Source organism: Melospiza melodia, chromosome 1 (genome assembly GCF_035770615.1).
Source record: "Melospiza melodia melodia isolate bMelMel2 chromosome 1, bMelMel2.pri, whole genome shotgun sequence".
Classification (NCBI taxonomy): domain Eukaryota; kingdom Metazoa; phylum Chordata; class Aves; order Passeriformes; family Passerellidae; genus Melospiza; species Melospiza melodia.
In genome coordinates this window covers 81331568-81346782 of record NC_086194.1, presented here as the reverse complement: position 1 = coordinate 81346782, position 15215 = coordinate 81331568, and the positions used below count along the sequence as shown (strand labels likewise).

The 15215-nt window shown below is 37.4% G+C and overlaps 1 protein-coding gene across 1 annotated transcript in view; it reads right to left on the bottom strand.

The window, feature by feature from the left end:
* DCDC2 (doublecortin domain containing 2) overlaps nucleotides 1–15215 on the bottom strand; it is a 54563-nt gene that overhangs the window by 33893 nt on the left and 5455 nt on the right. The window contains exons 3-4 of the mRNA XM_063159699.1: nucleotides 3395–3471; nucleotides 3144–3275 (exon numbers count right to left, since the gene is read on the bottom strand). Coding sequence (XP_063015769.1) covers nucleotides 3144–3275; nucleotides 3395–3471 — 209 coding nt within the window. The remainder of the gene's footprint in view (nucleotides 1–3143; nucleotides 3276–3394; nucleotides 3472–15215) is intronic.

Sequence of the window (15215 nt, the reverse complement as noted above, 5' to 3'; positions counted from 1 at the left end):
AAGTGAAATTTCCTGCTCTCATTTTGTGCCCATTGCCTCTTGTCCTATCACTGTGCACCACTGAGGAAAGCCTGGCTCTGTCTTCTTCACTCATTCCTACCAGGTGTATACACACATTTAAAAGATCCCCCTGAGCCTTCTCTTCCTCAGGCTGCAGAGTCCCAGCTCTCCTCACACTACAGGCATCTTCAAGCCCTTCCTCTCTGTGGCCCTTTGCTGCAGTTGTTCCTGCATGTCCATGTCTTTCTTGTATTACCCTCATAAAAGTACCCTAATTTTTTGTGTGTCTCCTGCCACATGGGAACACGTTTCCAAGAGCAAACACTGAAAATTTTGAAAGGTGAAATTGCAGCTATTTTAAATCTAGATCACACTGCTGCTTCCTTGAGAAGAGGTATGCTAACTCTGGAGCACCTCGTTTGTGTTACTCATATTTATTTCATAGCACAAACGTTCTACAGGCACGCCAGCAATTCAAAGAGCAATTTATGTTTCACTACCACTGAGTCAACATCAGTTACACACAAACAATGAAAATAAAACAAGCTATCAGAAAATCAGCAGGAAGCCTATTTCTGAATTAATCTCACTGTGTTCTGCTAGATTGCACTTCACTTTGGGAACTCAGGGGAAAAACCAGCAAATCAGTGTACCACAGTTAAGAATTGTTTATATATTTGTATGAGGCTACAGATATAGAGGGGCACCTACAAAATAATGGGGTTTTTTTTTCCTGATCTTTCATTTTGCTTGTGTTTTAATGTTATATTTAAAGTGCACAAGTTGTTTGTTTAAAATAACCCAAAAAATGTTACAGATTACTTGGCAATCTTTAATTGCATTTCTCACCCTGAAAATTATAATCACAATAGCAAAATCAAACACAATCAGTCTCTGAAGATGAAAGTGAAATCAAAAATGTATTTTTTAAAAATGGATCTTCAAACAAATAACTAACTAAATGGACTTAACAAGCACACACAAGTTTTGTGACACAAATTTCTGAAGCTACTTGTTTACAATTTTGGAATTTTGAAGCCACAATTTTCACCCACCCACTTTGCCACAACCATTCACAAACCAGGTAGGCTCTCTCTGGCTTGTATTATGTACCAAAAATGGTCACTTCTTCTGAGGATGAACTAAGTTTGCCTTGTGAGATGTCAGTGGACTTCCACTTTCCGTCCTGAATCCAAGGTAAAAAGTGACAGCCAAAAGAAAGCAAGCATACAGGCTGAGAAAGGGAGACAGCAAAGACACAATTTCTGGGACAATATCCCCAAATTCCCAGCTGCTGATGCACCCAGTACCTGCCCATCAGATTGCTGCACCCCCTCCCCATCAACAATCTGACAAGAAGAAAAGCTGCTTTCCCATCATCTCCCCTCTCATATTTCATGCTTGCATCTCTATTCTGATCAGGGTGATCAATAATTTCTTTTTTAAAAAGCCCCATGTGAAACTGTGAGACTTGGTAGCTTTTTAAGTCTTTTAATAACATAGGAAAGAAAAAGCTGCCCTGTTTATAATGCAGGTTCTTGTAAGTCCACTTATGCTTCTTTAATGAGAAATTACATCTTCCCAGCATCAGTGGTCTTACCAGATCTCCCCAAATGCTAACATAGTTTTGGTAAACCCCAGCAAGTAATGTGTAACTTACTAGAGAACTATGATCACTTTACTAATGAATGTAATATGTATTTCTAATATTTTAAAGAAAAGAAAATGAAAACTGAGTTAAAACCAGCAAGGGGAGAACATTAAATATTATAAAATGTCATGTACATTATCTTATTTTTGAAGGATTAAAGATGTGCACTGAAGGGAACTTCACAAAAGGAATCTTAGTTATATATTGAATGCTTTCATGTACAACATTCAGTTTCACCAGAGAGACACCAAGTAATGAAAATAAAATATGAAGGATTTTTAAATGGCTAAACAACCTGAGAGCAGAAAGAATTGGTATGTTGTAAATGTTTTTTCTCGCTTTGTTCGCTTCTGAATTACACTAGTGGAGAAACAGACCCAGAAAGCTTCAACACATGCAGATTTACTTTACTGCAAGTGAAAGTCATAAGCAGCCAGTTAATAGGAGCAAAGAAGTTCAGGGCTGAGAGAAAAAACTTGATGAGAGCTAATATTCAACAGCATTACCTTAACGTTCTCTCACCCTTATCAAACGGGAAAGCAAGCAGAAGAACTAAAAGACTACCTTATCTGCACTGTTTTGAGAAAGATTTTGCAAGCTTAGCCTCAGACATTGCATAGGCTGTGAAGAATGATTTTCCACAAAAGGTCCTTTCCCACCTGATGAAGAAATTTCTGTAATGTGCTCTGCATGGGGCCACACTGGAACGTTTGTAATTTGCTTGCACACCTTGAGAGCACACTTAAACTGCAATGTTTCTCACAGATATCACATCTATCATTTTGCTCTAAAACTTACAAAAACTACCAAATGCCATTTTAGGTAACTTATTTTACACTGTAAAAGCCTTAAGGGACTGAAACCTACCTATTCAAGAGGTCACCTCCTATTCCTTGGATACCTCAACAACTCAGACCAGCTGAGGTACTGGAACTGGCAAACCCCAACAACAACTTTGGCCTTGGTTTTTATTAAGAGGCTGAATATGAAGCACATCCTAATCTTGCCCCAGGTATGCAAACCCCAGAGAATCTATAATATTCTCCTTGAAATTGTTTGCCCCAATGAATTTAAAGAACTATCAAAATTGAAAAGTAACACACATCGTGTACCCCACATTCCAAACATCTTCACCAACTTTACCATGCTCATTTATTTCATTATGACACATAACTTATTTATTAGTACTAAATGTGTTGCAATATCATTGTATTATTACTGGCCTGCTAATTAAATAAATTAGTAAATATTAATTTTAAAATAACAGTTCAAGCAAATTGCAGTTATTCTTTTTTTAAATAGCAGTAGAAATGAAATGTGAAGGTTACTTAGAGTCAATGTATTTCCACTTTGTGGCCTTCTGATGCATTTTAATTTTCTTACAGTGAAACTTCCCATAAAATAGGAATGACCCATTATATCTACCTATGGAGTTTTAGAAACACATCTAGGAATATAAAATGTATCTTGCAAATATTTGGCTTCCTTATACCTGTGAACAGCTCCACTTCTGAGAGGAACTTTTCCTGTTGCCATTTCAAGAATATGGTCCCAGTGATTCAGTGTTTTCCTGGGAATGAGGAGGCGCACTGCAGGGCTAATAAGGTCTCCATTAGCAATCAGGCTGAAATAAAGCAAAGTAAAATAACTTGGAGGAGCATTTTAAACAAAGCTCCCCTGAAGTGAACACGGTACCACCACCACCCCTGAAATGGCAATCCACTAAGTGAAAATTCTACTTACAAAATAGTGTAGGGCTCCTGGAGAGGCTTTCGAAACCGTGCTGACACAGTGATCCTACTGTGAGTAACTGGCTTGACCTGCAAGAACAAAAGAAGAATTAGCCCTCATAGTAAGAAAAAGTTTACCCTGACCACCATCAGCAAGTGGGACAGCATGTCTATAAAGAATGCATTTTATTCCATTTCAGCTTCACCTTCTACATAGCATACATAATTACTGCTGCAGGTTTATGTGTGTGCCCAGTGACAACCACAGCACAGCACACCACAGTGCACCATGGCACAACACATGGTTGGCACTGAGGAGACAGAACTGTATGGACATCTCTGGTGTTCTACAGACCCAAAGAAATACTCCCAAATGCTGTTCTTGCTGTCTTAGTCTTTACTGATTATAACCATGGTGGAGGCAATTTAATTATCTCCTCTTTTTAACAATAAATGACATTGCTAGATCCCTCTGCTATTATAATAACTACTTTTGGTCTTGTATAGGCCTTTAATCCAAATCCATCAGTAATTTATAAAGATTCCTGAATACTTTGCTCATTTTAGAGCAATGACTCAAAAGTGAGGTGAACTGCAGGTTTTAGCCTTCAGAATAATACACAGGCTATTTAATTCCCAGAATTATGCCCCATACTCTTTTGAATGGACACTGCATTGAGATCAACATTAATGTTGTTATTCTGAACAGAAAGTTAAGAAAAAGAAAAGGACAAAGCCTTTCAAAAATCAGGAAGATTTCTTTTTAATTCTTCATAATTAGCAAATCAAAATAAGGTGTTAAATCCAAACAAACTTTCAAAAGTTATAGTATATGCATTTACAAGTTCACTACATTTCTAAAAAAATACCATAGAAACTTAAAGGATTAAATAGCTGGTGTGCAGAGAGACATGCTTTTAAATAGATGCACAAAGTTTATTTAAACTGGCAATTTTCCAGTCACCATGTAAAGCAGTCTAATGACACAGTATGTTGCAGTTTTATCACACTCTGTGCTAACTTAACAAGTGCTTCTCATTTAATTTGTGGGAAATGGTCTGAACTCCAGGGCTTTTAGTCTTTGCTTGGATTTTCACACAAACACATTTAATAATGACTAGAATGCTTTCCAGTTCTTTCTTGGGCATACACTGAAAAGAAAGGTGCTCAACCTAGTAGATATTCCCAATGGGCTAAAAATTATTATTAAAATAATGAAATCTGACTTCCCACATGGGTCAAAGAATGTCACACAGCAAATTCTGCACCAGGCACGTAAATTCTGGAGGTGAGATAGCAAACTTAGGAGAAAGGGAACCAACAAAACAAAAGCAATAATGGCACTCCTTAGTGTACAACCATTTCAAGTGAAATACAGCAACAGGTGAATCTGTGGAACAAAACCTGTTTTCAATGTCTGCTGAAAAAGAAGCATATTTATTCTGAATTCAACTCACTTCAGCTTGCTGTGTTTTTCAAAGGCCCTTGTGAGCTGTGTAGCCCTCTCAAACATTTGTGTTTTGAGAGACTCAGAGGACATAAAAGCCCACAGTGGTTATGGATGGAGAAAGGCATAATCAACCTTTGCAGAGCTCCACAGACTAAAAAGATTAAACAGAAGCAACCAGACCCAGAAGGGCATGGTGATTTGAAAGTCAGTGCAAAGGGATATTTTGGCCAGAGACATCTGCAAGAGGAGAGACAGCAAGGAAGATGTTACTACTGCATTGTGCCAGCATTGCTTGCAGACCAGACTAGGAAGCAGACTCCTGGCATGGCTGGGGACCTTCCCTTTAAGCAAGAAATTCACAAGTCATGTGCATTTACTCAGACCTATTTTGTAGATGCATGTTTGTTTTGGCCTCATTCAAAGAGAAATTTCGTACTAGACTGTACATGCACTAATGCCTAAGGTAATTGCAGTTCACAGTCTTGCTGTCAATTCCAGTGTGATCTGAATCAGGTGAAAGATTCACACCTACTACTACAGGCTTGGAAAGAGAGTAAGAGGTTGCTATCATACACCTCATTAGGGGAGGCAAAGACATTTCTTGAGAAGTGCAAAGTAACTTAGGAGCTCAACCATGCTTGCAGAAACATTAGAAGAATATTTTTCAGAGCATAGCTGGTCATTTATGTCACCAAAGTTTGAAATGAAAATTTACTGGAAAAAAAATGAAAATAAACGTTAAACTGCAGCATCTGAAAACATTTCTATTGCTGCTGTCAGCCATTAAAGGGTTGTTTTCTCAGTGTAAGCTATCTAATAATGAGTTTCAGCTTTTTTCAGGGGGAAAAAAGTAACTTTCTAAATGTTATGCAACTGGAGGCTAAGACAATACTGATTTATTTCCATAGCATCAGGTCCTAATGTTTAGGCTCCAAACACAAAATGGGTGTTATTAAACCTTGGATGCCCATACACCTTTCTTTATAGCTGGCAGGTTGCCAGGATAATCCCCTATAAAATATCCAATACATAAATAATAAAATTCTAAATCACTTTGTCTAAAAGTTGATTTCACATCCATTCCTGATGCTCACTTAGGCTACTTAAGCTCTCCCACAGTCTCTCCACACAGTCCATCAAATTAAGTTCTCTGATGTAGTCTGCAACATTCAGGTTCCAGTGCTCCACACTTCACTGGAACAGTTAGAAAGCATTCACTAAGCATAAAGAAGCCCTTTAGGATAGCCCTAGGTGTATCCTATTACTTGGTTGCTCCTGCAGGCTGATGAAACCATTAATTTTGGTGGAGGCTCCTCAGAAGGCATCAAGTGATTGCACATAGCACAGTCACCAGACCCTGGAGAACACAATAACCTGGCAGATGTTACCAGCCCATTTATTATTTGAGGGATTGTATTTCTGCCCCTGGTAGGTACTGAAGCATCAACTCGGAAGTTTGTATTTTGAGTTGCTCTCTGAAGATCATTAGTATTTCTGGCAGTCTTCTGCCCCTTACAAGTTTAGGCTTGTTATTAAACAAACAAACTGCAGGGGATTATAACATGGGACCAGCTTGGGCCAAGACTAAATATTTGTCTGTTCTACCTAAGCATGGCCTAAACTGGAACAAAATATAAACTTGCACTATTTACCTAAGCCTGTTTAAATCAATGTACCTTTTGTATTTAAAAAAAAAAATGAAGATAATATGTTAGTGCAATAATACGTGTGATAAAGCGAAACTACAAAAATCAGTGCAATGAGGTATGCTCTGAAGTCATATTTTACAAAGATCACACAACACTGTGATTTAAAAAGGAAAAAAAAAGGTAAGAAAAAAACCCACTAGTTCCTATACTATACAAGTTTCTTTTCATTAATCTGACTGTTCTGTTTGTAGAGTTTAGGATAACTTCTGTCTGATCAATGTTAAACTATTTATGGTCATGAAAAACACAGCGCCTAACTTCAAAACACAGAAGTATACATTAATAAAAGACCAAGTGCCCAGCCACAGTAAATCAATTTATTTCCTTTGAGGTATATGGAGTTCCACGAAACCATGCCAGTGGAAGAACTGGTCCAGGGGTTAATTAAAGAATACATAGTTCTGCTCCTATTATGTTTGTAGGAGGCACCACATTGTTGCAGTGTCTGGAATATCCTGGCCCCTCTGGCACTGCAGAGTTACATATTAACAACAAAGTGGTCCTGGGTGAAAGTTTGTGCTTACATTAAGAGACCAGTATCACTAGCCCCCTAACCCCTTTATTTTCTTTTCATTTCACCAGCCACATTCTCTGATGATGTACATCAGCACTTTCCTATTTACGTCAGCAACTGCAAGCAGATTTACATTAATCAGTGGTCTGACCCCATTATGATTTTATCTTTAAATTTTGTACATTTTCAGTTTGTTTGAAAAGACTCATTTAAGGGCAGCTTCCATTTCCTACTGACAAACATTGCCAACAATTCATAATTTGTGAGGAGATACTTATCTGAGGTATTACACGACAACACACAGCAGCACAAAGTGTCCAGGAGAGGAAGGAGGAACTCAGAGAAAACTTTATGTAAGCTGGAAGCAATCAATCCAATGACAATTTGCAAGGCAACAAGAGTTACAGAGTTGGAAATACACCACGAGATCACAGACACTCAAAACCACTATAATTTTTGTTTTTCTATTCTTTAAACAAAAGATATTTCACACAGAGCCTCTTACAGCAGAATGGATTTTCCTTACTTGAGAGAGGAGTTACCATCTGTGAAATGGCTTTGCAAAGCACCTTGTAAAGTCTGGGGAAAACAAAACAACTAAACTCAGCACAGCTTAGGCTCTGGGAATGGGAATCACTGTGCAGTGTTGGAGAACTCTGTAAACACTTGAATCTCAGAACACTTTTTACAAAGTCTCTTGGGAATCCAGCTTTCCTCATCGGTCATAACACCCTGGGGTTGAACGTGTGATTAGCTCTGAGTGTCTCCTAACAGCCTTTTGTAAATACAAACACACAGCACATCAGCATCCAACTGAAGCCAGGTAATAAAATACATGCCCTCACAGCTGTTTGTTTTAAAAACATCCTATATATTTTTCACTTTTATGCTAAACATAGCTATTTGCTAAATATTTACAAAAATTTAACAAATACAAACACAACACTTAAGAAACACATACAACACATTGCACAATCTACTTTTGGTACTTACATCTTCCAGTGTTGACTGTTGGAAAAAAACCAAAAACAAAGTTAAATGATCAGCAGCCAAACCATTACCTCAGGCATACTTCCATATTTTTATAGGAAAACCATTTTCAATTAGCCTGTGCATATCCACAAGTACATTTGACTATAATATGTGTGTATGCATAAATATATACACACTTTAATACAACTTTCATTTTAAAAATTCTTTTATGTTTATGTTCAGCTCACTACATGAAAACAAATTACAACAGTAAGTTTTATAAAGCCATTTCAGCACAGGAAAGATCTGTTTCATAGATACATTACAGTTTTTAACAGGCATTTTTATACACAATGACAAAAGATGCAGAGTCAAACTCATTAAATAACTAAACCCATTCCTAGTGTTCCTTTTTAGAACACTAGGAATGGGTTTGCTTATGCAAACTTTCTAACTCCAAGAAGTATGAGACTGGGAAAGAATGTCACACATATGGCATTAAATGGAAATCATCATTGAGAATGGCTATTCATGTAAGGACTCTGAGCAATGCACACATTGGTTTGAAGTATACAGATAAAAATTAATGGTTTTCACTTCTTGCTTCAGACACATGCTAACCAGTAAAAGATAATAAACATTAATCTCTAACATGAAGATGTATCAAAATTAAGTTTATTTGTTTTGGTTGGTGTGAACTTATTTGCTGATCCCCACACATAGAGTTTTTGCTTCTATGAATGCTGCACTATACCTCTCAACACTTATTATAAAAATGTAGACTGGAAAGTGGGACAGACTCTGAAAACTACCCAATCTCCTCTTGGCTACTTGGGACTTGCAAGAGGCACATGACACTTCACAGAGTCAACCCTTGTATATAAGAAAAGGATGCAGTGAATGAATTAGTATTTTAACTGGCCTCTAGCACACCAGTCTACATACTCAGTTTCTAAAGAGGTGATTTTTATGCACTTGAGGAGAGGTTCAAATAGAAATGTGCTGTTCTTATCATCACTTTTCCTTTCAGTGGTCATTAAATAATTAGACATATGCTAAATACAGGCATCTGGCAGCACTTTCACAGTGCTGCCATGAATACATGCACCAGTTACTCATAGCTAAGAAATGGTATCATTATTGCCTTTCCTTACAAGAAATGTCCCCCCATCAAAGGGGCAATTAAACAGCTGCATGATTTGCAGGATAGCATGTATTTACAAAGCCACACTGGACAGCAACAAAGCAAGAGTCAAAAAATGTAATGTGTCTGAAGCATGTGCTCTGTGCCCATTTGATTTGTGCAGGCTGAAAAGCTGGCCTTTCTTATGGCTACCAATGTAGTCCTGGGTGCTATGAACATCTCAGTCATTACTCACGTCACTTTATAACTAACCTTTCAAAGCTTTAAATATTTCAACACAGTATCACATTCCAAATTTATCAGCTCATGCAATGAGCCATGGCCTTGCCAGTTTGCTACAATGGCCTGTTTGTTAATCAATGTGCCCAGGAAAATTGAGAACAAATATTTACATCTCCCTGAAGTAGAACTGGGGTCAAAAGAACCAAAACCCCACTGATACACACCATCACCGCCGAGTGATGTAAAAGAAAGGAATGTTCAAGGTTCAGTGATCAAAACCAAACTAGAACAATAAGTTTTCTAAAGCTATTACAACCCAGGAAACATGTTATCTTTTTCATAGAAACTTGACTTTTTTTAATGGACATTTTTTACACGTTGACTCAAGTTTCAGAGTCAAACTCACTGAGGTGTTTTGCTAGTACAAAACCATTTCAGTCATCCTATGCAGTAGCTAACCTGGATAATCCACACTTCCCTGCCTACTTTGCATTGCTAGATGGTGCTCTGGATAGTACAAACCAGCCTTGAGCCAGAAACTACAAACCTTTCTACTGCTGTGGATATAAAGCAACACTCAAACTGCACACAAACTTCTCAGCACATATAAAACCAGGATGAGCTATTCCACAGCAGACAGTTGTGTAGTGACCAAGGGAGTCTTCTAGGCTGCAAAGCTCCTACAAAATTCCCAGAGTGTTTAAAGCCAACCCATTCTTCTCCAAGGAAAATTGCCCTCCTTTTCAGGCACAGTAAGTGAAATGGAGTTTGTATTCGCTGTACATCTCACCTCAGCTATTTAAGCTCTGGGGGGAAAAAAAAATTCAGTCTGGATCTGGCATGACTTTGGGACATTGGACCAGTGGCCAAATATTCAGCTGGGACAAGTCAAACAATGGCATGGCCTTATCTGCCCAGAACACAGCCTATGCAATGCTCCAAAATAGATCACATCTGCATTACCTCTGGATCCCAACAATAGCTCCCACTTCTTCTCTGAGTTGCATGATGCTGTACTCACACTGCTTACAACACACATAATGATGGCATCAATAACAGAGTTTATTCAAGCAAAATAGATCCTGATATTAATTTGTGACTCTGACATGATAGTGATGATTCTGGCTGGTCTTGCCTCTCACATTTTGTCTTTTCCCCAAATTATTTAGACTAATTAAATCAAAAGTTCAGGTCCTTCTGATGAGTTTTTATGGTTCATCAGAAGGACCTGAAGCTAGGAACAGTCAAATAACTGAAGAACAAAATAAAACCCACCCAAAAAATCTTTGGTTTTTTCTTCACCATTTTTAATAAAAGGTGAAAGGTGTTAATGTTTCAAGTAAGTCAATTTAATATACAGCAACAAATTATTAATGAGACTAACACATGCCTCATTAAAAGCTTCACTATTGGCACCTCCTCACTTGCTCCTGGCCTCCTGACAGGCCAGGAAGACTGGCTACTCAACTAAACAAGGCAGGTCTTAATCAAGGAAGAGAATGACTTTCAAGTTAAGTTTCAGATCAAACTCAATACAGACCATAGAATTCTCCAGTAGCATGAACCAAAGTCTTTCTGCTACTCAAAAATTCAATAAATCCATTTGTAAGCAAGCTGCTAGTCAAAATACTTGAAGCCGCACAGTTCAGGTAATATAAAAGTATATAAAGAGAAGTTTTATTCATTCGTAGTCCAAATAAGGAAGAAAAGGGCACAGCTTATCTTCTAACTGGATGTCTGGGCAGTTCTTCTCTAATTCCTCCTGGTACTGGGCTGTGAACCCTCAGGAAGGGTATTTGTTTTGTATGCCTTGTTGTGCTAATTATGTTACCAGGATACTAAATACCAAACAATGGCATATCACATTTAACCATTAAAGATGTTGCTAAGGAGATTAAAGATATATATCACATTTTTTTAAACTTCACATTTTAATAGTCTTATTCCTTAAAATACACTTACAGCAGAATTATTAATTAATTTAGCATGAGGAAATAAAAAAAATTCTTGCCCAGTCTGTGATGCCAGCAGTAGAAGAAATCAAATGGGTCAAATATGGATTAGCAAGAGGGTTTAGAGAATTGGAAGAGACCTTCAAGATCATCGAGTCCAACCCATGCCCTAACACCTCAATTAAACCGTGGCACTGAGTGCCACATCCAGTCTTTTTTTAAACACATCCAGGGATGGTGACTCCACCACCTCCCCGGGCAGACCATTCCAGAACTTTATCACTCTTTCCATAAAAATCTTTTGCCTAATATCCAATCTATAACCTTTAGTTTTGCATTGTGGCAAAGGAATATGCAGTGAACCTTTATACATGACTTGTTACCAGCAAAACAGTATTTTGTGTTTAGCAATTTTGGGTAGCACAAATAATGTTTGAGTTTTTTTAATCCTTAGGAAAGAATCTGGACAGAATATCTTATGTAGTTACATTGTTTTGACATCAAAAGGCTATAATTTGCATAGCCTGGGATAATTTCTAGTATCTATTTAGTCCCCTTTACAAAACTATCTTTTGTACAGAGAAAATATCCAACAGTCATTTCTAAGTGACAGTTAGATGTTAAAGTGAATCAAGAGCCCAATAATTGAAAAATGACAAGATTTTCCTTATGATTAAACATGTATGTTGTCAAACATGATAAACAGTAGTTTTAAAATAAAAAATAATTATAACTACTGTGATTTTTCATGAGAAGGTACTTGAAAATGAATGATTCATGTCAAGTTAGATACAAGGTATATCCAGCATGAACAGACCAAAATAATTTGTGAAACCAAGACAACATCATAGACTTCCAAAATGTATTTTTTGCAGATAAGTGCAATCATACTACTGCTGAGAGATGAGTGGTGACTTTGTCAAGCAACAAAGGAAGAGGAAAAACAATTGCCATAAATGATACTAGAATAATTTTAATTTTGAAACATGGAGGAACAGAGGGAAATGCAGGATTTGCAAGTCTTCAAAATAATTTTATAGCATCATCTTAAATGCTTTTGGGGAAAATTTTACTGCTAAGTTCATATCTACCAAGTCTCAACCATTGTATTTTCTACCTCACACTCCCCCGTCATGGTGCTTATCTCTTCTCTCAGCACTGGACAACAGGGACCAGGACCTGTCCCAGGATCTCACCAAGAATGCAGTGGCCACTACTACACTGAGATTTGCCAGTCTGCTATGCCTGGTCCACAAGACCCCCCAGCAGCTGCTGAGGGATGGGCTGTACCTGGAGACCACTGGTAGAAGACATTCTGCCAGTCACATTTTCACCGTGCAGTCACACTTCATCACAGGCACAAACACGTTCTGTGAAGCTCCCTAGAAAGCAAAAGCACTTTACTCCATGTCCTAGCCCATGTCTGTGTCTTCCAGAATGTGACCAATGTGAGAACTGATAGGCACTGGATCAGAAAAAGAAATTTAAAATTATAAAAATTTTTAAACATTCACTCAAGTCCTTGTGATTAGTAAGTGTTTTCACTGGGAGAGACGTTCTGGAGGTGTTACAGATACAAATATGCAGGTCATACATGTAGGATAGCTTTGAGGAATCTTTACTAATCCTCTGAAAAATCATTCATAAAAACATTGATTATTCCATTCAACAAATACTCCTATAAATGTGACCACACCTAAACCAAATTATAAAACAAGAAGTTGCAATCAAAAAGGAGTTATGGAAAAATAAAATAAGGTAAAACAGTGAAAAAGTAATTGGGAAAACTGGGAAAATGTGACATAATTGTGTCAGAGCTGCCCACACAATCACATTGTCCTAGAAGTTCAGGAGAAAAAGTGAAGCGCAGACAAAAAAATGCAATGTTCTTACTACCTAAGATCAGCCAAGGGCAAGGGTATCAACAGTAGACTAGCTTACTGCAGGCCTGCTATGGCCTTCTGATAACAGATGATGTTTCATACAGACAGTATAACCTTCCTTTTTTCTCTCAGCTGCAAGAGACTGGTTCTTCAATATCAAAATACTTCTGCTTTTCTTGGGTACCTGTAATTCTTTGCTGTTACACTATCACAGGGCAAAGTTCATTTACTGCAGCATGTTCAAAGAGTAGCTGATCAGAAGAAGTCAAAGAAGAAAGGAGGCTCCAGCTGAACATATTTTTATGAAGAAAAGAGAGTTTAAAATAAACAGCTGCCTACAGGATTTGCAAATATGAAAGCTCAGTTGATTCTTCTTCAGCTTGCCCATTGCCAATGGCAAGTAAAATTCATCTTTTGAGTGCAGAGAGAGAGACCATTTAGATCAAACAGTGCCTAGAAAAATACAAATGTTCAGACTTTCCCCATATAACTGGAAAATAACATTCGGTACCTTTTAAAAACAATTAAGCTTGTAATAAACAACTGGTAACTCTGTTGGTCTGTATTTTCCCAAGAGATCAATTGTTAGATTCCTCAAGCACATCATTTAACGTGCATTTGGACTTGCACATCAGCTTTGGTACAAAAGGGATCTCTCTTGAAAAACAAGAAGCTCAGCTGCCAAAAGAAGTGAGGGATGGAAACACACCTGAGAAAGAGTTTGCAACAAAGCTTTAGCTTGGGTCAGGATGAAATCTTTTTACTATTTTGCCTACCAGTAACACAACCATTAAAATTTTGAGATGTTTTATTACAGCATGATGGCTCTGCCAGAGGATTTACACCATATCTTGAACATAATTTTTTTTTTTTTTGCTTAATTCTGGTTTGACACACATTTTCTAGTTTGCAAATTTAAAGTAATGGAGATGTTGCCTTGCAAGAACAACATTAAAGTGCTCCCAAAAGCAGATGTCAAGCATTTGGCAGTTTAACTAACACAAAAGGAACACAGCTGCATACAAATACACAGTGTACAGCTGCTGCATAAAGTTTTCTTCATTTTGACTCCCTGAACACAAACCAGAATCAGATACTTGCAATTGTTTTAGTGGACAAAATGCCAAATTACATGTGCTTGAAGCAATCAGATTTTATACCCTTGTAGTTAAGCATGATAGAAATAGTGCTGCCTCTCTTGGTCCTACAACAAATCTAGGGTTTTGATTTCTAAGTGAACATCTGAAAAAAAAAGTAACTTGGGGCTTGCTGCCTCATATAATTTTAAAAACTAATTTGGGCATTAAAACTTCTGTTACTAGTCCCCTGAAAGTTCACTCCCACGATGAAATTCTTAGGGCATAAAGACAACTGTGTTATTCATAAGGCCAGATAAAAATCTGTAGACTACCAATATGTTTCATCTCATTTTTATGACTCCTCTCCCCAAATAAATCAATCATGTTTAAGTTAAATTCAGCACAGGGATTTAAGCTCTCCACAGGGAGACAGTGGAGATTGCAAACATAAGTCAAATATGAAGAAGAAAGCTGAGATAATGGAGGGTTTTATACTGGATTACTTCAAAGCCCCAAGACATGGCTGAAAGTGTTAAGATAATATACAATGAGCACTGATTCCAGACAAAATAATAAAAGCCCTTTTTATCAAACACGCAACTGTAAGTAAAAAAAAACCTCTCAACTTCTACAACTACTTCTACAACTGCACGGACTTTCTGTAATATCAAAAATCTTCTAAGGATTTCCAGCAAAATAATCAGCCTTAAAACCAGCTTTTAAAAAGCAAGGCTGTAGTTGTACTGATAAGTATCCAACTAAAAATAAATTTACAGGGTAGCTGTAGCAGCAGCCTATCAAATCTTCAACTTGAATTTGATCTTCCTGTTCAGTGAGCCCATTAAAAAAAATACAGGTGACAAGTTATGCTAAATTAAAAAAGTGCTGTATTGCATATCTTCTGGATAA